This window comes from Octodon degus, unplaced genomic scaffold, assembly GCF_000260255.1.
Source record: "Octodon degus isolate 3935 unplaced genomic scaffold, OctDeg1.0 scaffold00100, whole genome shotgun sequence".
Taxonomy (NCBI): domain Eukaryota; kingdom Metazoa; phylum Chordata; class Mammalia; order Rodentia; family Octodontidae; genus Octodon; species Octodon degus.
Window position 1 is genome coordinate 2,318,013 of NW_004524676.1, and position 27,195 is coordinate 2,345,207.

The 27,195-nt window shown below is 49.7% G+C and overlaps 1 protein-coding gene across 2 annotated transcripts; it reads right to left on the reverse strand.

Moving 5' to 3' along the window:
* Nucleotides 1-339: 339 nt before the first annotated feature.
* On the reverse strand, nucleotides 340-16,861 carry Prickle1 (prickle planar cell polarity protein 1). Of its 2 annotated transcripts, none has more exons than XM_004638580.2 (8): nucleotides 16,582-16,861; nucleotides 9,288-9,475; nucleotides 7,599-7,712; nucleotides 6,804-6,941; nucleotides 6,124-6,327; nucleotides 4,541-4,727; nucleotides 2,835-3,698; nucleotides 340-1,752 (listed from the first exon to the last, which is right to left on the reverse strand). In XM_004638580.2, the coding sequence occupies exons 2-8, from the start codon at nucleotides 9,417-9,419 to the stop codon at nucleotides 866-868; spliced, it is 2,526 nt and encodes an 841-aa protein (XP_004638637.1). In that variant the 5' UTR covers nucleotides 9,420-9,475; nucleotides 16,582-16,861; the 3' UTR covers nucleotides 340-865. The 2 variants fall into 2 exon arrangements, with proteins under 2 accessions (XP_004638637.1, XP_023579365.1); XM_023723597.1 differs by having other exon boundaries at nucleotides 9,288-9,472; nucleotides 16,582-16,653.
* Between the last annotated feature and the right edge of the window lie 10,334 nt (nucleotides 16,862-27,195).

Consider the following 27,195-nt stretch of genomic DNA (forward strand, 5'->3'; position numbering starts at 1 on the left):
TCATAGGGCCATAGTTTGAGAGTATTTACATAGCCCCACCATGCATACAGAGCCTTAATATTGAAATTTTTTTTAAATTTTAACTTTCCATCACTAGGCAATATAAATTTGACTGTCTAAACTTATAAGCCCTGACTACATCACAAGCAATCATTTCATCCATAAATGCTGTCTCTGGTTCCCTAGCATGTCTAGCACTGCAGTGTAACAAACATCTTGCAATTCAGGGATATAAAAATATCAGCTTTAAAATCTGAACTGTACAGTATATACATTAATATTTGCACCGTTAAATTAGGAATACACTTACCTCTATGAAATACTACATTATAAATAGCATTTTTTTTCCTATCTGTAGCTGGAGTTAATACAATGTTTACCGGGCTAATGGGGGACAAGTTGGCCTCACGCAACGACGCACAGTGTCAGCTAGGTCACCGGGGCCACGTGCATGCCTCGCAAGAGGCCCAGATCAGGACCGAGGCCAACCCAAGTTATGCAGTGACTGACAGACACTACTGCGCAACGAAGGTGGCCGGCACTCCTCGCCTTCCAGAGTGACACCCCTGTCTGATCACCTCGGGTCCGTTTCTTTGGAGACTGGGGCAATGGATGAAACTGTAGCGCGCCTGCCACAGGCACAAGGTGTCACCCTAACCCGGCGCCCCCCAGGGAGGCTTCGTAAGTAAACGGGAGAAACGACACCTTTTCGAATGTGAATCTGACACTGTAAACAGCAGTAGGGTTCTCATTTACACGGACAAAGAAAGCACTTTAAACTATCTTAGCAACTTTCCTAGGGAAGAAAAAAATACTCTGATGGTTAATGGCTAAGCTGAAACAAATGCTCTCCATCACTACTCGCTTAGGAAATAATACAGTTTTTGCCTTTGTGTCCTTTTTTCTTCTTGGATTTAGTTGTCCTCTGACCAAACTGAGGGGTGGGGAGCGCGGAAGCGGGGCTAGAAAGGTCGTCGGCGTAGTAGGCAAATCTCTGCGGCCTGGGCTGAGGGATGGGCTGGCCGAGAAAATAGCCCTCCTCCTCGGAGTCGGAGGAGGACGAGGTGGAGGAGGAGGACGAGGAGCACCAGGAGCCGTCGCCCTCGCCGTAGAGGCCCAGGAAGCGGCTCACCCCCGGGCTCTGCAGGGCGTAGTCGGAGGTGGCGTGCGCGTAGCGGCCGTAGAGGTCGCCGCCGCCGCCGCCGCGCTGGGCATAGGCCTGCAGCTCGCGGGCGCTCCTGCTCTGGAGGAACTTCTCGTAGTTGTCGGGCGTGTACAGCCGCAGCCTGTCCTTGGGCGAGTACTTGCGCTCCGCCACCAGGTTGAGGGCGTTGTCGGAGCGCGACTTCCTGCTCCGCCGCCGCCGGCGGTGGTGGTGAGGCCGCGAGCCCCGCTCTTCGAAGTGGTAGACCCGGCGGCGCGTCCGCTCGCTCATCGGGGGCTGCCGGACCTCGATGTCGTCGTAGCTGCCGTGGTCGATGACATCGTCCGAGAACTTGACCTGCTGGGGCCGGGACTGGGACTTGGATCTTCTGAGCACCGGCAGATGCACCGGTTTCTCCTCGGGCAGGATCTTCTCCGGACATAGCTCTGAGCTCAGGCTTTTCAGGGACTCCGCGCTCCGGTGCAGCATGGAGGAGTTCAGAGTCCCCATGTTGCTCATTTTCTCGCAGTCTTCCGCCTCCATCTCCTCAAAGTTCTGTAGGGAATACAAGGACGGTCTTGGCTTGCTTTCTCCATCTACGGACGCCCCTAGAACAGAAGCCAAAGACAAAGTGTGATTCTCAAAAATCCTAATCTGATGTTATTAAGTACCAGCTACCAAGTGGAGATATTTCAAAGAAAACTTTGAATTTCAGCATTTCGTTAAAGCCTTCTAGGGAAGCAGGGCCGGAGGGCCGTGTAGCCCAGTGGTCGAGCACTTGCCTGGCACGCCTGCGTCCCTGGGTTTATCCTCAGCACCACAAGAAGCCAAGGGTGCTCGTTGGCTCCCTCCTTGTCACTGCGCGGCCCCACACGGCATTCTCGGCAGTGGGCGCCGCAAGAGCCTTTCCTAGCTGCGTCCATCACAGGAACGGTGTCTTTCAGACAGGACTGGGTGTCACTGGTGTGGTTATAAACTAGCCACAGGAGGGGAATGCCTCCGTGTCTATGAATTAGCCACTACAGGATGAGGTTCCTAACAGGCCTGTTACAGGCTATTCCACACACTCAGGGTTAATGACTGTATATGTACATATATAATATCCATAATACAATAAGACTATAATGTGGGTAACTGATATTAATGTGCTTTGAGAACATAAAGTATTTTATATTCAAAAGGTTCAGATCGTTTTGGGCTATCTTGCCATAAGGCAATCCAGGAGAATAGTTTTAAAAGTTACGAACTTTTTAAGTATTCAGGCCAACTTTAATACCTTAACAAATGTACATAGCAGGGGCCAGGGAGATGGCTCAGTAGAATAAGTGCTTGCGCAAGGGCCTGAGTTCAATCCCCAGTGCCGCCACAAAATAAATAAAATATATAGCACAATCGGAAGAATACAGACATTCTCAGATACAATCCAGAGTGGACTCCCTTATCCAAATATCTGTTCTCTCTGCTTTAAACTCAGTGTCATCCTCACCTAAAAAGGCTGTGCTGAAGATACTTTCCGTGTGCACACTCGCCTGCACACGCATACAGGCTTGCTCTGCTGGAGCATTTGGTGGAAACTGCTTTCCTTCCCTCGGCCTGCAGTATTAAGTAACTCTTACTGAATTACAAGTTTTTGAATACATTTTGGCTCCCTTTTCTAATACCCTGAATCACCCCCCCCCCCATGACTTACCTGTGATATTAGACAAAGCCAGAGAATCCATGGAATCTCGAACACTTTGCTCCGGCTTCAGGTCTGACAAGCACTCCAGGGAGTCTTCATACCACTGTGTCTGGTCGTGATTGTATCCCGCAGCACCATGGTCCAGGTCCAGCTCCTGCAACCTCCTACTGCTTGCGGGCCCTGGGTGGCTGCCGTAAGCCGAGTCGCCCAGCCCATCTTGTGACTGAGCCCAGTACATATCAGATTGGTATTTTTTACTCGCAAGGCTCTGGTGATTTTGCTTTAACTCCGGGGTGTTTTTAACCATGTTATCAGATATCCAATGCTCGCTCGCCCTGATGTCCATCTCACTGGGCTGTGGCTGAAAGAGGCTTTTATCGCCGAATTTGAGGAGGAGCTGTGTCATGTAATCTTCATGCTCGGCCCATTCTTCGGGTTCTTCTGGGGTTTCATGCTCCACCCTGCCTTTCCAAAATTCCTCATTGGCAAAACCGGCTCCTTGTCTGGAGAGAGTGAGATCGTCCAGCTTCCGGGAGAGGGTGTCATCAGCACTGCCTGAGAGGCCGGGGAACTTGTAGTTCAGAGCGGGGGACAGGAGGAGAGACTGCCTGCACTGGTCAGCCGACCGGCTGCTCTTGCCCATGCGGACGCTTTTTCTGGAGTCTCGGGACCTCGCTGACTGGAAGGCGGAGTCAGAGGAGTCAGAGGCGTGGATGTCTTCCCCGAGGCTGCAGGTTTTGGAGCAATAGATCTGCCCTTGTTTGGGAAGGAACGGACACCCCAGCAAAGAGGCCTTGCACTGGGCACAGGAGAAGCAGGCCTCCGTGGCATGCCAGTGCTGCCCATCGTAGGTCATCTGTGCGTGGTCTACGCCTGTAGGTAGAAGGAAAGGAAAAGGGCATCGATTAAGGGATGAAATGGAGAAAACCTGGACAAGAGCGAGCCTTCCAGTGATGGAGACGATCCTGATCTTGATAGGAGTGTGGTTACATGGGTCCACTACCTCCTTGTCATTACAGAGTCTCTGTGAGTATGCCTGGACGCACCAAAGCCACCTGCATCCCCAAAGTCAGCGAGCCTAACCCACGCCTGGTTGTGCCCTGGCCTGCTGAGGGGCACAAATTAAAGCCAGTGACACACGTGTTGCTATGCTAGCTGCGTTCAGAAAAAGCGGATGTTCTGTTTTGATTTCAGCTCCCTTACCATGAGCCAGTGTCCTGTTCACGGCCTGTTTAGTGCCACAAATTTTGTGCTTTTTGCTGGTAATTCTACTGTTGGAGGTGGCCCCCATGAATAATGATGAGGTGCAAGGCTGTGATGTGTCATAAACTTCTGATCCTGCCCAACTGTGCGTCAGCCATGAGCTGAGTGCTAGTACTCAACTGCAACACGCATGGCTTGATGAAAACGCAGTGGGGGGCCGCAGCTGAGCGGTAGATAGCCTGGCACCTGCGAGACGTATGGAGGCACCGTGAGTGTGTGCGTGCGTGCGTGCGTGTGTATGTGTGCGTGTCTCATGGGGAAACTTTGCTGTGCATCTCTCCAGGGAGTGACCTTTCAGTATTAACAGGTGCAGTGCTGGCTAGTGCGGATAATGAGAAGGGACTACACATCCTTTCATCAAAACTCAGCCAAAACGTTTAAGATCCGTATATGTCAGGTAAATTATACCTCAGGTTTTTTTAAAGATGGATAACTGGGCAGTCTGAACTCACCAATATGCTCCCCGCAGGTTTCACAGTACTCGGCATAGAGAGACTCGAAACAGCCGCAGCAGAAGGGGCGCCCGTCCTTCATGATGTACCTCTGTCCCCCCAGGGCTGTCTCGCACTCAAGGCAGCAGAAGTGCTTCATGTGCCAGTGGCGACCCTCTGCTTCGGTGCACTCGTCAGCGAAAATGATCTGTAAGGAGAAACGTGGAGGCGTAGCATGCAAGGAGAACAAATGCGAACTCTATCCCAGTAACTCTTTTCTGAGTAGCTGAAGGGCAGCGGCTCTTCATCAGACCGCTAACCTTGTTTGTAAGAGCTGCAGGCTTCACTCTAACTTGGCTTAGCTACAAAACAAGAGCAGGAACAGAGAAGGGTGCAAAAAATGAAATATTTAAGTGCTTGTTTAACTTAAAAAGCCAGGTGTGGCGACACACCTGTAATCCTAGTGTTCTGGGAAGCTGAGGCAGGAGGACACCAAGTGTGAAGCCAACCTAGGCAACTTAACTTAGTCCCTGCCTTAAAATATATTAGGATGTAACTCATTGCAAAGGACTAGGTTCAATCCTCAGCACTTGAGGTGAGAGGAATGGAGAGTTGGGAAAAGCCATGTCTACCTGGAGGTAAAACATTTGGTTCTGTTTTTGCGCTCCGGTAACACTTTGGTGGCATAATTCACAAAGAACACACTAACACTGAAATAGTTCAGTGGTCTGAGTGTTCTAACAAGAACAAAACAAGAGCCTGCAGCGCTTTTGCAGTTAGATGGTGTGTGTCTGTGAACAGCACTGGGATGGGCAGATAATGTATCATTTGGCCTGGTGGCCGCCCTAAAGGATGGACTTTCTGTTTATTTCAAGGAAGTATTCAAAAAGCATGCCACTGACAAAACCAAACCTATGAAAGTTAGCATGTGAAATTTAGCCAGGCATGATAACATGCTAATATCTTAAGTCTGACTGGGATACATGCTGAGTTACTGTCTCACCGAAGGGAAAAAAAAAAAAAAAAAGAATTTACTGTTACTGACTGAAGAAGGCTGAGGCCACCACAGAGGATCCTGCAGTAGGTCTTGGAAGAGAAAGGGGACATTAACACAGAAATGGGGACATTGGGCTTCACCAGTGTTGCTGACGTAGATTTGATACATACACCAAGAGGCAACATCCAGGAAAAGTGAGAGAAGGGTACTAGAATTCTGTATCTTTTCAACATTTCTGTAAGTTTAAAGTTACTGTAAAATAAGACACTTAAAGAAACGTCGTTTGCCTCATCCTTGCTCACCTGCCCTGGGAGGTGGCCGCGGTTTGCTGGCCGTGCATCTGCACCCCTTCTCTGTACTGAACAAAACAAGATCATCTGCTGCGTGAGCCTTATCTCACCGAGGGCCACCCCAGACTAGGGAAAGCACAGCCGCAGCTGGCCTCTGTCACTAGTTACAGGTTATTCCATTGCATCAAAGGACAAGGTTATCTTAAAATATACACACACAGTAAAAACCTGGAGACACGCATATTTGCTTGGCTGTGAAGAGTGGAAATCTGGCTATCGCTTCGTTTTTTCCAACATTAAGGGCTGAACCTTTTTACCTCATCACATGCAGAGCACCGGGGCTTGAGCAGTTCTGCGTGGTGCCTGCCACAGTGAATTTTTCCATCCTGATAAAAATAGATGAGGTCGACCAGCAACTCGCTGCACGTGAAGCACACAAAGCAGGACGGGTGCCAGCACACACCGGGGCCAGCCCGGGAGGCGAACACTGCCACCTCCCCTCCGTTTATCTTCAGGCCGCACTGTGAACAGATTTGATGGGTTAAATCGCCTTGCCCACTCTAGTGTACTCCCAACTTCAGCAAGAAAGCTTGTATGTCTGCCTTCTCCCATTAGTGACTAGATGGCTTTTTAATACTGGATTACTGAGATTCACATCTGTAGTGAGCATGCTCTGGCGGGCGACTGCGCCGCATGCTTCTGCGCCCGGCCCCCTCCAACCCACACGAGCCCAGCTTTCCCGCGCGAGATCCTGCAGGACACATTCCCCCACGCAGAGCTAGCAGCAAGGACTGCACGTCTTCGTGACGCTTCTGCGTACCCTGGCCTTGCCTGCTTTCACCTGACATTCATGCAGGGCATATTCGCGAATATGAAACTAACATAACAGGTGAGGCTGCGGCTGTGCCTTGGAGGTTGCACGCTCGCACGCATGCACGCCTGCCCGCCCACCTGCCTGCGTTAGCTCCACCCACGTCGCTCACACTGGGATGGCTACCTGCTCACACACAGCGTGCATCACCGCCCTGGACAGAAGTTTGATTGTCCCCCTTCCAAGTGCTTCCTTCTTTCGCTGAGCGCTGAACACCTGCAGTTCTTTCTTTTCCTCTTCACTCAAGGACTGGCAGTACCGCACCTGTGCCCAAAGGGAGAGAAAGCCCACGCTGGAGCGCTGTCTTCCCACCCAGCCTTTATTTTCCAAGAGTCGGGATGGAAGGACAAATTTAGCCACGCACGGAGTTTGGCCTGCCTGCTTCAGGAGCAGGGCCACATGCAGCCGCCCAGCCTAAGGTGCAAGAAGGGGCTCCACCTCCCGGGCCCCCAGTTTGAACAAGGACATGTAGCTAGGTCTTGCCACCTCTGTAGAAAAGGGACAGTGTCATCTGAAGAAACAGCCTCGTTCTATTTTTTAAAATACTGCAGAAAGACGCTGAAAACCCCCCCAAGATGTTAACCTTTCCCAACAGGATTTAAGCAACTGCCACTTTCATCCCACTTTCTGCATGCACTCAACCCTACCTGGGGCTAAGCTTCCACAGCGGGCAGCAGGCGGGGGGTGCAGGGAAGGAGCGAGGCCCTGGCAATCACTGGGTGGCTGTGAACACTAACAGGCAACTGTGTTCAGCTTATTACAGCGACACTCTTTCTCCTTTTCAGGAACAGAAAGCTGTGTGCTCAGGCCCCATTAGCAGAGAGAAAGGCTGGGTAGCCAGGAGCCGGGGTGCCGGAGAAGCGTCTCCATGCCTCCCAGGCACAAGTTTCTTCCTAGTTAGCCTTCTTCCTAGTACTTTACCTCATTATCATGCGGTGGCAACTGGTATAAGAGCTGTTTAATCCGATGTTTCTCTCCAGGGCTGTTCACATAAGGAACCTTTTCCTCCGGCAAACATGCAAAATAGAGCTGGATCTGCATAATGGACAGCAGGAAGGACATCAGTACCCAGAACCGAGCCTCAGCGCTCTCGGCCTTACCTACCCCTTGGCACAGATTTTGGCCTCCAGAAGCTCACAAGACGCTCCTGAGCCAACAGAGCAGATCTGCAGGCCTGCAGAAAGCCAGCCCTGGCTGCTGAACTGCTCTTCAGGAATGAATGCAATTTGTGGTGACAGGGACATTATAAATTATGTGCCATAAAAGATGCACGTTTAATGCTACGCTTCCTCAGCCAGCCTTTCAGGGGTCTTCCAAGGGCCAGCCAAGGATCAGCTTGAGGCCAGGCGGTTGTGGCGTCAGCACACAGGCTATGTGACATGCCCCATGTTACAGACTCTCCCTGTCTGGTTCTCTCTCACGCTGGCTTTCTTGGCAATGAGTGCTACTTTGGAGGCGCCATGCTGAACTGCACTTAGTTCACTGAGCGCTTCACTTTTCTGATGTCCTTAAGGACCATCCTTTAATGACACGGTCAGTGCAGAGAAGGAGGGAACATGATTCCAGGAAGAAGGATGGCTGATGGAGTTTGGCCTGCCTGCTTCCGGAGCAGGGCCACATGCAGCCGCCCAGCCTAAGGTGCAAGAAGGGGCTCTTTCTAGCAAGTAGATTCTCAGAATCATGCCACTGTGCCCCGCCTCCACCTACACTGGATGTGTAAGCTGGAGTCACCAACGCTTACTGAGTACCGCCTGTGTGCGCAGACACTGAGACTGAGGGACAGCACCTAGCCCTCAAAGGAGTCCGCCCCCCGGCAGCAGGCCTAATGCGCACACAGCTGCACACCCAGGCTTCTCTTTCAAAACATGCTTTGGGTTTATAGTGAGAGCTACGGCCAGTCACCTTCAACAAGTTCTTTTTTTTTGTTGTAATTTTTGAACAAGTTCATTCTTATAAACATATTAGGAAAGTAAAAGTAACCTTCCATAGATTGTTCTCATCTGCCTTAAGATTTGTCTTCCGGTCCTGGTCCCCCTGTGGGGGCCAGACTTGGAGTCAGTTATCAAGGGTGGGCTCCTAGGCAACACCACCCAGTGGATTCTTAAGCTCTGCATCTCCCCCCAGCAAAGGCATTCCTGAGAATGGGCCTGGAAACCAAAGTTCTAAGCCCTTCCTTCTGTCACTAAAGCTTGACGGTCACTTTCACTGCCCCTCTGCTGGGTGGCGTGATAGACCTCCACATAACAAGTGCGCATGTGCACGCTGGATGTCATCTATCATGAGAGCAGAAACGGCACCACTGAGGAACCAAGTAGGACCTAAGAGTGAAAGTGCAACCCACCAAGAGGTGTGAGGGCCAGGAGTACGCCAGTGTTGCAGTGCTGTTCTCTGTAGGCTTTTAAATATGATATTATGGTTTTGTTTTTGAGATAGGGTCTCACTTCATAGTGCAGGCTGGCCTCAAACTCATGGTGGTCCTCCTGCCTCAGCCTCCCAAGTGCTGGGATTACAGGTGTGTGCTACCACACGTATCTGGTTTGTGTATTTTTAGAACAACAGTCTGCAGTCTGAAATCACCCTAGCAAACAGAACAGGATGATGAGGTCCCACCTGCTCAGGTCTGAGGCCTGGGGGGACCCACGCGTACTCCTCCAGGGCGCAGCCGGAGTCGTCATCCGAGGTGGAACTTCTCTGACACCCGAAGGCCAGCTTGCTCACTTTGGGCTCCATCTCCAAAGGCATAGTAATCAAATGCAGCGCTGGGGGAGTCTCAGTCACAGGACATCCAGTTGAGGCTGCTGGAGACAATGCAAGAGAAGAGCTTACCCACGGGAAGAGCTCACGCGCCTTCCTGGCTTTATTGGACACTTGTGTGCCCACCGCAGGAAGCTGCTCTTCGGCAACTGCCACAAGCCATTCCCTTCAGTTGCCTTTGGAAGGTGCCACTCTACACCACGGTAAAAGTCCTCAGGGAAACTGCTCTGTGGATTCCTAACCTGCTGACAAGTGAACACTGCGTGACTTTCCCCACACTGCAGGAGGACATGCTGGGATCAGGCCCCATCGCTGCCACAGAAGACGGCTGAGGACCCTCACCCAGCTCCCGCCATTCCTCTACAAGCTGGCTACTGAGGCATCGCCTGCTGGGAATGGGTCCCCTGGGCCACAGTGCTTTGGTTTCAGGGTTCCCATCATGACGCTAAACTTAGTTATGTGCTGAGGAGAAATAACACAGTTAATCCTGTAGAACACATGAAGTCCGCAAGTTTTCACAAAGGGCTGAAGCCAGCCAAACACTTGTCCACAGACAGTAACTGAGTACAGCATTAGGTTCAAATAAAATCCAGCATGGTGGCTGTTGGTGTTTAACTGTAGTGGAAGCCAGCATTTAGTGAAAATACAGGCAGTACCATGCGCAAAATGCCATGAGCCAACCCCCTGCTAGGTCAAGTAGGTCCTCCTCTGAATGAAAACCTGCCTTAGATGAAGAACAATACAGGTGTCAGGGCAGCACACACCCTACCCTAAGACCCAGCACCTCTGCAGTCAATTGGATTGTCTTCCGAGTCTCAAAACTCCTCCCTCACCCAAAAAACTAAAGGGAAAAAAATAACTTTTAGAATCAGGTGAACACTCTTGTATTTGCCTCCCTACGATGTAAAGAAAGAAAATTATGAGTCCAACTCATTCATTTTAAAGGAAAGATGGGTCAGAAAAATTAAGTGCTTCCCAGGGTTACACAGCTGAAAGGAGACTTCCCTCAATTCTCCTGACTTATTAAATGTTCTCATTTGCTTAAGTAAAAAGGCAAGCCGGGCATGGTGGCACACATCTGTAATCCCAGCACCCAGGAGGTTGAGGCAGGAGGACTGTTGTGAGTTCAAAACTCGCCTGTGCTACAAAGTGAGCACAAAGCCAGCCTGCATGCAGTGAGACCCTGTCTCAGAAAAACCAAGAAAAAAAAAAAAAAAAAGAGAAAGGCAATAAAAATGAAAGTTTCAGCCCAAGATGAAGTCATTTGTATTACCTATTAAAATGATTATCGAAAAGTACCGTTTTTCTTTTATAATAAATCAAAGGAACCTTAAATCATTGACATCCTATCAGCTCACCACCAGCAGGTCATGCCCCTCATGGTTGCAGCCTTTAGTGACAGCAGGAGCAATGATGGCAGATATTGTTCTCACTCAGAAATTAAGCTTTCATGTGCTCTGAGCCACCTCATTTCCTACACCATACAGAGGTGGTGACCTTCTAAGCAAGCTGTTGCACACAGGTGCGATTCATTCATGTCTTAGGAAAGGCTTTCTGAACACAGGCACGTGCTCTAGCTCCTCAATGAAAAAGGATGTGTTGGTGAAAGGGAGAAAATGTCTTGTGTCTAACAGTTTTCCTTTTGGTTTGAAAAACCAACCCCCACATGCGAGCCAGAGGCTAAGACTTTAATTAGTAACTCCAAGCCCCCAGGAGAACTGGTGTCTTCAAAGCACTCTGTCCTGATTCGTGAAATCGGAACGTTCGTCTTTTGCCTCATCTGGTGGTGGGAAGATACTAGGCTATGTACTCAGAATTACAAAGGATGTACCTAGTAAGTTGGACCTAAGAATGTACCATAACTACAGGGTGCAAGAAGAGAAAACACCACAGACTATGACAAACCATGGATTTTCCAAGCTAGCACAAAGATAGATCGTCAGAGATCTTAATTTGGCCCTGTACTCCTCAGTTAGCATTTTGGGGAAAATGTGAACTGCCATGGGGTTGAAGTAAGTCAGCTGAGCCCCACGCATGTTGCTCGGTCCTTCCTACCAGCTACGCCGAAGACGACCACTCGCTGACCAAAGAAGAACCTTAGGAGGCATTCTCACGGCAAGCACGACATTCCGTTTTGGTAGTACTCTAAGAGGTCACTTACTCCTGTTAAGTGTCTCCTGGCGCTATTAGGGGATGGCACATCCTGTGCAGCAGCCCAGTGTAGGTGGTGTCACTTAGGAAGGAACTGAGCCTTGAAGCAGCTTGCCTCGGGATCCAGGCCCAAGGCCAGTATGCTGAGAGCAGTGGTCTCAGGACAGTGTGGTTCGTGATTCCAGGGACCCCAGGCCTCCCTGACCCCACGCTGCCTCCTGGGGGCGGCAGTGGATGGAGCCAGTCCACAGTACAACCCAGCTGCAGGGCAGACGGCCGTCCATCCGTCCAGTACCACCTCACAGGCCAAGCCAGGCGGCCATGAGAAATCAAACGGAAGAAGCCGGCTGGCTCCGTTTTCAGCTCTCAGCTTTTCAGGTAGATGATGGTAAACAGCAGAAATCAGGTTTGTGAAACAGGCTGAGCTATACTAGAAACAGAATTATTCAAACCAGGGGCTGGGTGAAATGTTTTTCATCCTATTTTTCTTCTGCAGAATGACCCTTCGTCAGTCATGGACCTGCCTTGGGCCCTGCACTTTGCTTATTCTTTGTGATTTTAAAATTTTGATTAATTGCATGTTTCAGCAAAGTTGCAACAGTAAAAGGAACTCTCACACTTCTTGACCTGGACTCGCGGTTATTCTCACTCGCGTCTTGCCCACCCCAGGCCCTTGGGGAGCCCATTAGAGTGGGGTTGCTCTCCTCTCCTATAACCACAGTTAAGTATGTTCTTTTAGACAAACTGTGTGCAAAGCCTGGGGGTGTGGCCTAGTGTTGGCTCCTGCTTACCCTGCGAGCCCAAGGCCTGACCCCTAGTACCAGCTCTCCTACCCCCAAACAACGCATGTTAGAAAGCTGCAAACAATCACTTCTCAGCCTTTCAGCTAAGATCAAGTGAAAGCTGCAAACACAATGTAAAGCCCAAATCATGAAGACCGTCTGTGTTCTGGGGTTCACTGTCTTGCTCTTGAAGTGCCATAATGCAGGCAGTTACCCTAATCGCAAGGGAATGACAAGGCTGCGCGAGCCACCTGCGCTGGGGCTGGAGACAGGCCCACAGGAGTGCTGCCTCTCAGGGTGTCCTTACTTCCGTGGATATGAGCCAGTCACAGTCCAGGGGAAAGACAGTAGAACCACGTTCAGGAATGGCTTTGTTAGGTTCCCAACAGTCTGGCCACCTGGGAAGTGCACAGAAGAAGAAAACTTTCGCTGGCCGCCAACACACCTGGATGGCACTGGGGTCCAGCACAGGGAAGGCGGCCTGCATTTCATTCAGGCAGGCTGAGGGCAGTGCACACGCTGTTTTGAGGATTAAATGCACCAAGAAACCAATAACAAAAGAAAGGGTGTAGATGGGTGTGCGAGATAAGCCTACAGTTGGTAGAGCAGGGACACTTTTTCCCTCGGGACTGTCACAAGGGTATTCCACAGAAGCAGTGCCACAGAAAAGGGACTGTTCCATTTCTCTCTTGTTCTTTCTTCCCTCTATTCTTGAAAATAGTTCAATAGACACGTCTCACTATTTTAAAAAAATTAAACGTGCGACTTCTCCATCATTGTATAATTGTCAAAAGAACGTCTGACCGGGGCAGAAGAGATGGGCAGAGAACAAACTGGCGCTGGGTGGCCATGAACTCAGCCCTGTGGCCCTTGCGCCTTCACAAGTTACCAAATGTCTGGAGACCCCGTTCTTCAAAAGCAGCAGCTACCTTCCTTCCTGAGGTGAAGGATACAGGAACATTTAAATCAGAAAAAAAATCATATGCATATAAAGGAGCAGTTCCTGCTGCAGCTGTTATGCAGCTGGCAGTGTGCATCTGCACTGTGACTAGACACTAGTGACATAGAGACCACCTGGGAAGAGCAAGTGCAGACCACACTGTGACCCCTGGGTTCCATCTTTGTGAGCTCGGGAGAGAGGAACGACTTTGCCCAGCAGTGGCTGCCATGTCTCGCCGCCCACTGTATGTCCTTTGCACGTGAGGGGGTAGGGGGTTCCGTGGTGCCCGGCAGGTCCTCAGTGTCTCTGCTGATGGAGCTCATGAACACCTCCTTTACACTTGGATGTGAGGGGCACCTGTCCCCCAAATCCGAGCATGGCCTCACTTATCCCACACAAGGACATGAGGAGGGGTTCCATGGGAAGTTACTTCCCTCAATTCATTCACTGCACTCATCATTACATTTAAAAACCACTGTGGGTGGGTTCTGGGCAATGAAAGGGGCAAGTCACATTTATTCCACTAAATGCCGGGTTGTTAAACCCTGTGATAAAAGTGTTTCTAAATCTTATGATATATTTCCATGTTTTAACAGTGTCGTGCCAATTATGTGTGATTTAGCCTTTGGCCCATCACTTGTTTTCATTCGGAGCACAGTGGAAAGAGCTCTGGCCTCTGGCCTCAGGAAGCCTGAGTTGGAATCCAGAGCATGTGACCTGGCCCAGTCCCTCACCTGGACCACGAGGGGAGTTCAGGGCTGCTTCACGCCATGGCGCTGCAGTCCAGGGCCTCGCACCTCCTGACCCAAAAAGCACAGGTTTGCTTCCCCCTTGCTTTTGTGTTTGCACTCCTGCTGTTTGGCTTTTAGGAAGTAGCCTTTCCCTGTTGCCAACAACCAGCTACCTCTAAGCCTTTTTAAAAAAAATTGTTGCTGCCAATGTTCTTTAAACTAGACAAGTAATTGTCAAAAAAATTTTCCAGAAATACACAGAATGATTCCACGGTGGATGAGGTCTTAACCCGTTGTTCTAGGAGCACAGGAGTCCCTGGAGAAATAGGACAGCGTTCTGTACAGGAAAGGGTTACTCAGAAGCAGCTGTATTATTTTGCTGTGCTATTTTGGTTATTTAGGGAATCTGTTTATTTTTTCTTGGGCCGTAGCTGCATCCGGAGTAGCTAAGGACTGTCCTCCTGACTGGCCATGATGTATACGTAACAGCCCTCACTGGATCTTCCTAGAAAGCTGTGTCAGTGCAGTACGTGAAGATCCAGAGGTAGTGAAGAGCTGGCAGTTTCACCAGGAAAGAGCCACAGAAGCAACAACAGATGGCAAAGGCACCTCAGATCTTCAAGAATTATTCTTGTCAAGCAGAGACTTAGCACCACAGGCAACGGGAAGTGACGAAAGGTGCACATATAGGAGATGCCAGGCATTTCTGGTCTTTAAGAGATTAACATGGTGGTAACAGGGAAAAGAATAGGGGCCAACTCACCCACTGTCCTAATGAAGCCTAAACGTGATGGCTGAGAAAAGGGACGGTATTATAGGAGCAGGAGAGGGGGAAACTGAGTCAGAGACAGTTCTGAGGATCAGCAGACTGAAAGATGGCATGCCAGCATATAATGCACCTCTATATAGGTGGTGGAGAATGCAGAGTGGTCGATCAGGTACACGCTGAGGGAATAACTGTGTAGCAGTAAGTTCTGCTATAGTTCCTGTTGGTCATCACTTTCTTGGCCCAAATCACCAAATCAAAACCATGCAAACAGAAAAGAGAATGTTCAGTGCCTGCAGCTGATTACGACGTCTAAGGTCATATCCCTAACGGTCAATTCTCTCCCCACTGCATTCGCTCGGCTTCCTAGGTGGAGTGGACCATGGCACGGTAGGATTGTTCTGCACAAGTATTTCTATGTGTACATGGTCAGGGATGCTACAAGTCCTCTGAGTGCCAGAAGCGTCCCAGACAATGATCTGCCAGCCAGTACCGCTGACATTCCTGGGTGTCCCCAGCTGCTAAGTGCATCCTGCAGGCTGCAAACTGTTCAACAACTTCTTTGTCAACTTCTTGTTAACAAGGCTTTAGTGCATACAAGATGGCTATCACAGGTTCTACATTCAGAAACTACTCTCACGCGTAAATGAAACGACAGCCAACGTGTTAGCACGGAAACCTGTAACATTTCCCCCTTTGAACACAAAACTACAACCTTTATGGACATATCCATTTCCTTGTTGATGGCGTCCTTAACTTAGTAATGAGCTAAACTTTCAAACTATTGCAATCAAGGTCTGCATTGTGAAAAGACCCTACGCTGAGATTTCTTTAGGTTATCGTGCACCCAAAGGACATCCAAAGTCAGTCCTCTGACAGGGAGAATCACAGTCACCACGGCCCAACTCAAATTTTACCGCTAGTGAAAACACTGCGCACAAGACGTACTTCATCCAGCCATCAGTGGTACTGCCGTGCGTCTCTTGGGGGCTTCTCTACCATATTTTCCAAGTAAACCTCCATCCTCCCCCGCAACTCGCACATTTTCCCACCGCAGGGCTCTTAAGGGCGTGCACCATACAGTTGCCAAAACCGCTTCATTTTTCCAAGAGGGAACGTGGAATTCTTTCAAAGCATCCTCACTTCAGGCACCAACGCATTCCAGGACAGCAAGTCAGGCTGCTAAACAAAAGGAGGACGTGCGGCGACCAAGCAGGTCCCGCTCCCGGGTCGGGTTACCTGGCCCGCGGGCCCTGCGCCCCGTCCTCAATGCGGCCCGTCCTCTCCCGCTGGGGTTTTAGTATTTCTCTTCCGCAGCGGCCCAAGGAATCGGGCAGCCTGAGTCGGCTCCAAGGCACACACGGCCTCGGGTTTCACCATCACCTGCCGGCTTCTGAACAAACTCCCCTTTGTGCAGCGCGCAGCGCCCGCTCGAAAGCAGTTTCCAGAGAAAACACTCCGGGAAAGTGGCCGGGCCCGGCACAGAGCCCGACGCGAACCCACAGCCCCGGCCGCCCCCTGCGGCAGCGCTCAGTCCCTGGGGGTCGGACCTCGCGCTGTCTGGAACGCCCCCTCCAGCTCCAAGCGCGGCCGCCAGGAGGCGCCGGGCCGAGGCCGGGTAGAGAGCAGCGGCCGGGAGTGGGGTCCTCCCCGCGACCCCGCCGCCCCGGCCCAGGTTGGGCAGCCGCCTCCGCCCGCGCCCCGTCCCCGTCCCCTGCCCCGAGCCCCCGGAGCCCCGTTCCCGAGCGCACCCCGCGGCCCCGCCCGGCAGCCCCCTCACCCGAAGGCCTGCGCCGGGCGCCCCGTCCTCCGCTCCCTGCGCTCCGGCCGCCCGTCGGGGGCACTGCCGTCCCGCGCCCGCTCCTGTTCCTGCTCTTCCTCCTCCTCCTGTCGGCAGACAGCACCAGTCTCCGGTCTCCGCTCGGGCCGGGAGCTTCAAGGGTAACCAGAGGCCGCGGATAAAATCCGAAAGGGAGTAGCCTCTCTTCCTGCGGATCCCGGCCCCGGCTCCCGGCCGCAGGAGGAGCACTCCGGGTCAGAGCGCGCCGCCGCTTTCCAGGAACTGTCACAGGCCGCCCGCAGGTGTCCGCCGCCCAAGCGGGCCCCGCCCTCTGTCGGCCTCGCCCCGTCCCAGGGCGGGACCGCCCGTCCACTCACCCCGCCCGGAGCGGGTTCCCACTGAGGGCTCCTTAGCATAGGAGCCTCGCTCTGGAGGTCCACGTGCACCACGAATAATAGCAAAAGCACCACCGAGCTCAGGCCGCCCGACACACGCACGCACGCGAGGACGCTGGCAAGGGGTCCCGCACGCAGGCTGGGCGAACGCAGGCAAATGCCCCGCGAGCCTACAGGCTAACCTTGCCTCTGAGCTATATTCATAGGTGCGCTAAGGGAAGGGGGAACTCGGTTCACTCATCTTCGCAAAAGACCAAGACAGGCCAAAATCAAGACTAGCAAGAAATGACACTTTAGCACCAAGTGGAGGTCTGATGCCTTGTGAAGGTCAAACGTGAGTTTCTGACAGCCTCCTCCTCACCAGGTGATAGGATGCCAGGACAGGAGGGGAGGCGGTATTTAAAACGTGGTCAGCTTCTAAAGTGCTGTTCAATAAAAGTTACTTAAAACGACCACCAATGTGTTGGGTATTCGACTTTTTAAAAAATCCTGTACCGCATGACTCCTTGGGAGTGACTGGCAACATATACATTTCTACAGTATACAACTGAACAATAGCCTATTGTAATTGATCTAAAAATGCACAAACAAGCTGCCAAAAATAGACCAGGCAAGCAAATAGCTTTGCAGTCCATTCTGTTCTCCCTGATGCAAGCCAAGGCAGCTGAGAAATGGAATTTTAAAAACTTTTTTAAAGTGGCAGAGACCAAAAATTGTGGCTCTGTTGTTAGAATAGGTTGGAAACTGATTCCGACAACACGATTTGTAATTCAAATAAATTCTTTATCAGCCAAATGGATTCCACTTTTCAAGATGATTCTTTGAGAAGTTCTAACACAGAACTCTCTGGCCTTAGGGTATGGAGATTTCCGGATCAGGGAGACTTCAAAGGTTACCACTTTCCCCTGTGGACCTGTGAAATTCACCGTGAATACCTGGGTCAGATTTCCTTCTCCCTACTTCATTCTGCTGGGGCTTCTTCAGGGAACACTGCAGCTAACAGCATCTGTCCAAGAAGCTTGCTATCAATTCCTGACTTCAGTCAAGCCACAGAGTGGCCTATCATTAAGATACAGGGAGTACTGGCAGGTGGATGCATCCTTCCAGGCTGACCTTGTTTGGGGACCACGTTAGCTGAGCCCACAAAAAACTCCCAAGTACAAACCAGAGCACAGTACTAGCTAGGAGCCACTGAGAGGCTGTTTCCTCTGTGGTGGCTGCTTGTGAGCTCCGCCTGCACCCTTTGCCATGAGGGACTGTCAGCCTGCTTGGCTACTGGAAGTGTCTTTACTGGTGAGACAGCCCAGAGAGTAAAATCTTCCATTAACTCTCTATATATGAAAGACAGCCTTCAGTCTGGTCTGAAGAGGGCCACTGCTATTGTCAGGGGGGAGCCAGACCCCCCACCCTGCGTCCTTTTGTTTCAGACAAGTGACATCAGCACTGCTTGCAGATAACAGGGACCTGGAGGGCGCTGAGAGGAAACCCAGGAAATCCCAGGGCTGCATTTCCTCCATCCAGGTCCCTACTGTCACCTCCACCTCCTGCTTCCCAACCCCACATTATCAGCCCTTCTTCTCTCTGTGGGCAGCACCCTCTGCAGCCCCGCCCACCCTGTGTGTATTCATCAGGGTTTTTTGTCCTCTCTCCGGAAATTAGGGATCCTGGGGGCTCACTACTGTACAGCACCTTGCACCCTGCCTGGCACATGGCAGGCGAGTGCCATAAACACGTGAGTGCATGAAATGGTTCAGGTCCTCACAGGCCTAGCACACGCCTCCAAGTGTACAGAACAGCACTGTCCTTGGGAAGGAGACCAGACTGAAAGGCAGAAATGTGCCAAGGGCAGAGACATTAAGGGGTCGTATACTGTTTGCCAAGTGCCAGCCAGCCACACAGTCTGCAGGAGAGAAATAAAGTACAGGGGTATAAAGGAATCCTGGTGCTAAGTGCTGGTGCGCCTGTGCCCTGCAGCCAGTGACCTTGAGGTCCTTGCTGCACCCTGCCTCTGGCTCTGTGTCTGCGAAACAGAATTCCTTTTCAGTTTTAAGGTGAAGAGTTCCTCTTGATCACAGACATTGCAGGGTTTATAAGCAAACACCAACAATCTAGAGAGTGTATACAGCTGTCTTTAAATTTCGTAATAGAGAGATCAAAGGCTCCAATATCCACCACGACATCTCCCCTACACTGGAGAAGCCGCTGGCAAATGTACTAAGGATAGTGACAGTTTTAGTCCTCAGTGAGGGTGCTGTCTAGGACAGCAGTTAGGTTGCTTGGACAACATACAGACAGATAAAGAACCAAGCCAGGTGTGGTGGCACGCATGTGTGATCCCAGCTCTTGGGAGGCTGAGGCTGGAGGATCACTGGGAGTTCAAGACCAGCCTGGGCTACAAAGTGAGTTCAAGGCCAGCTGGAACTACATAATGAGACTCTTTCAAAACCCCAACATAACAGCAACAATAAGACGACCAGCCCCCCAACGTGTTATTGCAAATTTATAAAATATGTCTTATTTTCTGATTTTAAACATTTGTGTTATGTCACAGATTGCACAAGTCTGCCCTCCTGGGTCCCTGTATGTTTGCAATCTCTTCTACTGTGAGTCGAATCTGGAGCATCCCGGGGTAGGACCCGAGGCAGATATCAAGCTCTTCCTAGAGTTAAAAGGCATAATGGAGCTTTATAATAGGTTCCAGTTTCCTTGGCCTCCAATTACTTTCGTTCCCCTTTGATTAAAGCAATGTGATTAGAGACCACTAGTTCCTGAACGTTTTCTGTGTGTTCCCCCAAGATGTCTCTCCCAGGTCTTCAGCCCTCTATCCCTCCCCCTCCCTTCTGCACCTCCAGCAAACTAACAACTCACTTCAAAGTAGCCTGGCTGCCCTGAGTTTGGGGGACACATTCCCTGCTCTGACAGTATGACAAAACACCCCTCTACGGTGGTGTTCTTGTCTCTAAAAAGAGTTAGGTCTGTCACTGTTGGCACTGTTGAGGAGGGAACACAGTCCAGTCCGACCATGGCAGCACTTCCACATGTGGGGCAGTGGTGCACACCTGTAATCTCAGCTACTCGGGCGGCTGGTGCTGGGTGGTGACCCCAGCAACTTAGCAAACTCCTGTCTCAAAATAAACAAAAGGTCAGGGGACTAATTTGAAGTTCGACATTCTAGTAGCTGCTATTTAAAGGAAACTTGCAGCCCAAAAAAAACCAAACCAAAACAAAACAAAACCCAGTTAAACAGAAGACCCAATGCTATTATGGGCTACTGGACTCGTTTAGAATATTTTGCTGAGTTTACACACCTATAATATTCAATAACGGAACTTAGAAAAAATGGGGTATAACTATGAATGTCCATTTTGTTTCTGTGTATTCAAAGTGGTTGGGATAGATACATAGTTGCATTCTCTTAATGAATAGAATGATTTGTTCTAATGGTGTTTGTAAAAAGGATCACAAGTCTGCATCTTGTACAGCAATTAACCACTAAGAAGAATATATGCAGTGTATTATTTGTTGAAACTGTACTTTCGATTTGATTTGAAACTGTCTCATTGTTATATGTTTATCAATAAAACTTTGAAAAGAAAAAAACCCCAAAAAACAAAAAAAAAAAACAAAAAACAAAAAACAAAACAAAACAAAAAATAAAGGAACCTTGCCCCTGGAAGCATGGTCCATCCACGCTTCTGATCCGAGCACCCTGGGAGGCTGAGGCAGGAGGTGCCAACGATCTGGCTCAGCCTGGAACTCAACAACTTATGGATACCGTGTCGTAGTAAAGGGCTGGGGGTGCAGCTCAATGTGAAGGCCTTGGGCTCAACAATGTGGGGAAAGGGGGGGACATCACATTTGTTCTGGGGGTGTGTGCCTTCACGGGCATGTGGTTTATAAGAGCCACTGCGAACGTAAGCACATTGGCTAACCCGAGGTCTCTTTAGAAAGCCAACTTCTAAGCCACATACTCCACCACCTGCAACGCAATCCCCCAAATCCTCTATTCCCACACTGTCCCCAGGACCACCAATCCTGAGTAACAGACGCTCCTTCTTATCTAGACTCAGTTACCAGATGGCCATCTCTACTCAGTCCTACCTGGGCGGCTGAGACAGATTACTTGAAGCTGGATGTTCAAGCCAAGCGTGCTGAGAAATCCTCCATGACGCTGCAAGCTCTGCTCTTCACCCCAGGACGTCCCAGCCACTGAAGCCGCTGGCCTTGTCCCGGGCTTGACGCCACTCTTCAGCTTATGCCACCCTCCCACATCATAGTGCTTCTTCAGAGAGTCCTGACACCTCTGCAGGAGAAGATTAAAGTGCTTTGCACTGAAGTGCCTTCACTTCCAGCCCCTGCTGGTCCAGGTCACACCTTGAGCTGCTAGTCTGTGACCTTACTGTGCTGCTTCACAACCCGTGGCCTCTTCCTGCTAGTTCATCTGCTTGGGATATTCAGCCACTTGCTGGTGTTAGCCTGGCTAATTGTGAACCTTGCTATCTTTTGTTTGTGGTTCAGAGGCTCATCCAGCGTGGGTTTGAGTTCTCAGGGTGTTGTGAACACACCATCACTGCCTTTTTCTCCACTCTGTCTCTGTGCTCACTCTGTAGGGCCTGTGTGGACGCTGCCTGTGTGCTAACTCTGGTAGGGTTTTTGCAGTGTAGACACTGGCTCTGTGCTGAGTCCTGTAGGGCCCTGCAGTGTGGACACTGGCTGTGTGCTCACTAGTATAGGTCCCTGCAGTGTGGACGCTGGCTGTGTGCTAACTCTTGCAGGGTCCCTGCAGTGTGGACGCTGGCTGTGTGCTAACTTGTGTAGGTGTCCTTTGAGCAGATACAGTAGATCCTGTTTTGCCCACCTCGGCTCATCTGTTTGTGTAGTGCATAGTGGTCATAGTGGTAAACAGTTTTCATTTGGGCAGGCTGCCACGTGTGTAACACACACACACACACACACACACACACACACACACACCCTCATCTCCTCTGCCTGCCCCTGTGCTCCCCATTTTATAAATGAGAATTTGACTGTCAGAAGATGTCTGCCAATGCGAGAAGCTAGGACCAGAGGGGTCTAACTTCACAGCCTATACACTGTTTTATTTTTCCCGTATACTCTTCTTTTCTTTGAGGCAAGACCTCACTTTGTACCCCAGGCAGGCCTTCCACTCACAGTAGTCCTCCAGGATTCTCTTCCCAAGTGCCAGGATGACAGGTGTGTACCACCACGCCCAGCTCCTATATACTCTTGAGCTACTGTTTGTTTTTAAATATGAGTTTTGCATAAACAGCTAAATGAAATGTTTTGTGTCCCTTAGCTTTCTCAGTAGAGTAGCACCCGGATGTCGGAGGATAAACCAAACAGCTGAACGCCGTAATCTTCAGCCAGAAATGAAGCAGCAATGGTGAATCTTGCTTAGGTGTCACTGTGATGTCATATCAATTTTGCTGGCTTGTGGAATCAGAGATTTGTGCAGCCAGAGGCAAAACTGTAAGGGTCCCCCAAGCCCCCTTGTCCTGGAGAAATCCAGACAAGTGAGATTCTGAGCCTTCCGCAGCAGCTCACTGCACCATTTCCATTTCTACAGATACACAAATCACTTCATTGTCTAAACACAAGAAAAGGCACTGTACTGGAGCTACTTACATAATTGTTGCTCTGTTGCCTATTGTGGTGACTGTGTCAGTGCGTATTGACCACTTACTCAGGGAAGGGTTTCACCCAGTCTCATCCACCTGCAGCCCATGCCTCCCTCCTACATGAAGCCAGGGGCAGGCTGTGCTTCCCCAGGGCCGACCAGTGGCTGGCTCAGGTTAGGATTTGTGTGCAGCCCTCTCTACTGACTACACCTCACCTGACCTCCAGCAGGCAGCAGGGACTCAGGTAATGTGGCTGTGAATGAACTCATCAGATAAAACAGGTAATGGCTCAACTCACAGGACCACAATACTTTTTCTTTGCTTTTGGAAGCTTAACAACCTAAGTTTGCAGATCAAAAATTAGAGAAAAAGGAGGGCCACAAGGAAAGCCAACATTTTGGCCCTAGCCTTCCAAGGTCAATTAAGACTCAGGACATATGAGAACTTGTACTGTAATGATATGTAACTCAGTTGTGTCCCAAATCTTCTGATCAAGGAGATTATGAGGTCAAAGAGGAAAGTGATCGACAATGTAGAATGTGCCTAAGGAGAGTAATGTGGAGAGAAAACATTCTTTTTCAGGCTTTCACAGAGAGCAAATTGACCAAGCAATGGCCGTGACTCATTCACATGGCTGACACTGACAAAGGATCTACAATCTGAGGTACAGGGTCTCAGGATAAATCCTGAGGGGATTTCACTGACCTTATCAGATCCAAAAGCTACAACTCTTGTTGCATAGGTCTTACTTTATCTTGGTCTTAACCATCTAACAGAAAAGTATAAAAGTGAAGTATAAGAAGTAAAGCCATGCTGTTATGTTGAGCTATAGGGGACTCAGGTCAACAATTTCTGATACTGCCAGTCAAGCGGAAGACCCAATACTATTATGGACTACTGGACTCTTTTGGAATTTTTTGCTGAGTTCACACACCTATAATATTCAAATGACGAACTAAACAAAAAAGGGGATACAAATGAATGTCCATTTTGTATCTGTGTATTCAAAATGGTTAGGATAGATACATAGTTACATTCTCTTAATGAATACAGGAATTTGTTCTAATGGTGTTTGTAAATAGGATATCATGTCTGCATCTTGTACAGCAAATAACCACTAGGAAGAGAGTATGCAATGTGTTAATTATTGGTTTGAAACTGTCTCATTGCTATTTGTTTCTCAATAAAATTATGGAGAAAAAAAAAGAAAACAAAATAAATAAAAGATAAAAGACCATAATCTTGTAGTTCAGTTGTAACAAATGAAACAAACCAAAAGCTCATCAGCATCAACAGTCTGTCCAGCAGCGCTTCTGGCCAATTTAACCAAGATGACAATGGGCTGCAGACGAAGTCAACTACTACGAAACTGCAGGGACGGCAGCACAAGCGTTTCGGAGACCAGCCCTTCCTCCTGCAGGGGAGCAGTTCTACTTGACACCAATTTTAACTTCAGTCTAATCCTGCTCACTGCACTGTCACCTCCTGATAGTGCAGCTCACGCGTCCATGTTCAACCATTTCTAAAGTTTTTTGTTTCTCTCTGGGAATCTCTAAAATGGTTCTCACCTCCTCCTCCTTCCTCCTGCTGCTGAGGGTGGGATCCAGGCCTGCACAGAGGCAGGTGAGCTGTCACTGCTGCACTTCAACGCCAGCCTATGCCGCTTAGACAAGTATTATTTGGGACATGGAAGCAATTTAGTGAGGACTCAAAGTGTTATTATTACTATTATTTTGCTAAGCCTCAGCCCCGGTTCTCTCTGCTTTATTACTGAGACAGGGTCTGGCAAAGTTGTGTGGGTTGGCCTCGAACTTGCAGTCCTCCTGCCTCTCCACCTTGGAGTGGCTGGACTTACAGCATGCACCGCTGCACCCAGCTGCTGGCGGTGCATTTTGGAAAATTCTTTTGTGGGCTATTGCATCTTTAGAATCTGAGGAGTCAAAGTTGTTTAAAGAATCTAACAGCGTCATTTAACAACATTTGAAATGGAGCCATCACTCAGTGAAAGAAGAGGCCAAAATCCTGCCCCACCTGCTTGTAGAGGAACTCCTTCTTGCCTTTCCAAAACCTTTCAGATTCTGACTCCTAAGAATGCTTTTTGTGACGCAAGGCACTTTTTAATGCTGTCATGCAAATTAAAATCTACAGAAAAATGCCTGTTTCATAGGCAGAATAAATTTGATAGTCATATACGCATATGTAAATATACATAAATATTTCAGGTCCTTGGTAGCCTATCACGGGGCCATCTAGGCATTAGGATGCTGGTGCTAGATAGTAATGAATTTAATTTACAACAGAATTACAAGAGGAAAAAGAATTTAAGGGAAACGCTGGTGCCTTATCAGGACCCCAGACTTTCTCCGCATCTGAGCTAAGTATTTCCTGTCACCATCAACACTGCTAGGACCAATGGGAGAACGTGGCCTGGGCCCCCAGCGGCCTGCTGGGGGTGGGGGCAGACCCTCCTGGAGTCGTGGAGGCGCCGACAATTACTATACAGGACGACTGGGAATGAATATTTATAGTTGTTGGGATTTTTTAGCTGGTTTTGTGTCTTAGACAGTTCTAGAAGGGAACGATAGCACCTCCACCCCCAGAGTGCTCACCAGGCCTGATGTTCAAGACACTGTCTGCGCCTCTGCTCCTTTTACTCCCAACAACCAAGAGCCCGCCATGCTGTGCACTGGGGTGTGTTCTTAAGGCAGAAGGAGAAAAAGGACCGGCTCAGAAGTCTTTGCTCCATTTCTTTCCTTCCCTGTAAGGGTTTTCCTCATGGAGCTTTTAGATTTCCATAACCCCTTAATGCAAAACAGGCTAAGGAGAGGAAGCCATGTATGAAGCCACATGTTGTGTTGCTTTGCTTTTCTGTTTCTGAGGAGGAGGATGTCGGCTTCTAAGAAGAGTATGCAAACTTAGCAGTTAAGCTGAAATTAAAGCTGTTTTAAGAGTTTCTTCACCCTAGCCTTGGCCATCTTGTAATATTTTAAACTATAAATGGAAACACATGATTATGATGAACTCTGATTCCACTTAAGAGCAAACAGAAGATGTTAAATCCATGAATAATAGTTGACTAAATTAATTTTGACTTATGGGGCAATCTGAATATTTTCACCTGGGCCAAAGATAAGAGACACAATAAAAAATTAACTTGAAGGATTTCACTGTGAAATCAACACTGGCGTGTTCTGAGCCCTGGATTAGCAGCTTATATCTGGACTCCTGAAGACTTGTGTAAATTATTAGAAAATTTTACGGCTCAGTTCAGCTGTCAAAGGGAAGTATGCCTGACAGTGCTTCACACCTGTTACTCATCTAGCAAAATCCTGGGCTTAGTTCCCCCCACTAGGAAAAGCATGTTCAGGAGCCCTCACATACGTTTTACACAGGAGACAGATTCTTACTGAAATAGACTATCAAGATTGTCTTGCTTTTATCTCATCGCTGAGGCAAAAATATCTGATACCTAAAGTTGAGGGCGGAGAGACTTATTTAGCTCACAGCTTGTGGAGGTTTCAGTCCCCAATCAGCCGGCTCCAAAGCAGGGTGGCAGCGCAGACAGGCATTACACGGGAACAGTCCACGGTGGGCAGAGGGCAGCAAGGCAACAAGCCAGGGCCGACCACAGCTCTTCCCATCCCTTCCGTCTTATCCAGGCTCCTCAGGGCAGGCAGCACTCACACCCTTAATCCCAGGGCCCTTGGTCCTAGCACTGTACCATAATCAATCCCAGCACCACACACTCCAGATCCAGCCTGCTCTGAGGAAGCCCCACCATGACCGCATGAAGCTTTTAGGGGACACCTAGGCATCAATCGTAACAGTTTAGTGATACAGATATTAACCAAAGTTGTACACAGCCATCACAAGAAGGCCTGAGCACAGCATGCATGCATGTGTGTGTGTGTGCGCGCGCACACACACACACTTCACCTGTTTAAGGAAAATGTAGCAGAAATTATGAAATCTGATTTTTCTTCTGGGTCTTGCAGGCATAGAAAGTGGAAAGGCACAAGAATAATCCACACTGGGATATTCCCACCTGCGAGGGTGGATCTCAGCTGTGGGGATCCCTGGTTCACCCCATCAGCCTTCTGCCCTAATTCAACTCCCTTAATAACGAGGGGAACAGCAGGTCGGTGGGGTTTGAGGTTTCTGAGCCTCAGAAGTCCCCTTTGCTGGGCATGGGCTCTGCCCTGGGCTGCATCCTAGGGTGGATGGGTTGCAGGGGTGAGAGGTGCGGAGAAGCCAGGGTAGAGGAAAAATCAACATCATCAAGTACCAGAATACTAACAGAGAGGGGCTTGGGAGCTGGCGGCAGCCCAAGGAGTGTGTACTCTGGGCTCCTAGATGCAGCGCTGGGCTCTTGGCCACCAGGCAGCTTCTCCTGCAGGGAAATGTGGGGCCGAGCAGGCTGCTGGCACTCAGCAGGAATCCTGGGTGGCTTTCCTAAGCTCGGGTCCAGTGGGAATGGAAGGGTACTTGCCTTGGAACAAGCATTTAGTGGACAGAAACTGTGGATGGGCTGGCTGGGGCCTCTGGGGAGGGGCCTCTTCCCGTGGGGGCCCAGGGATCCC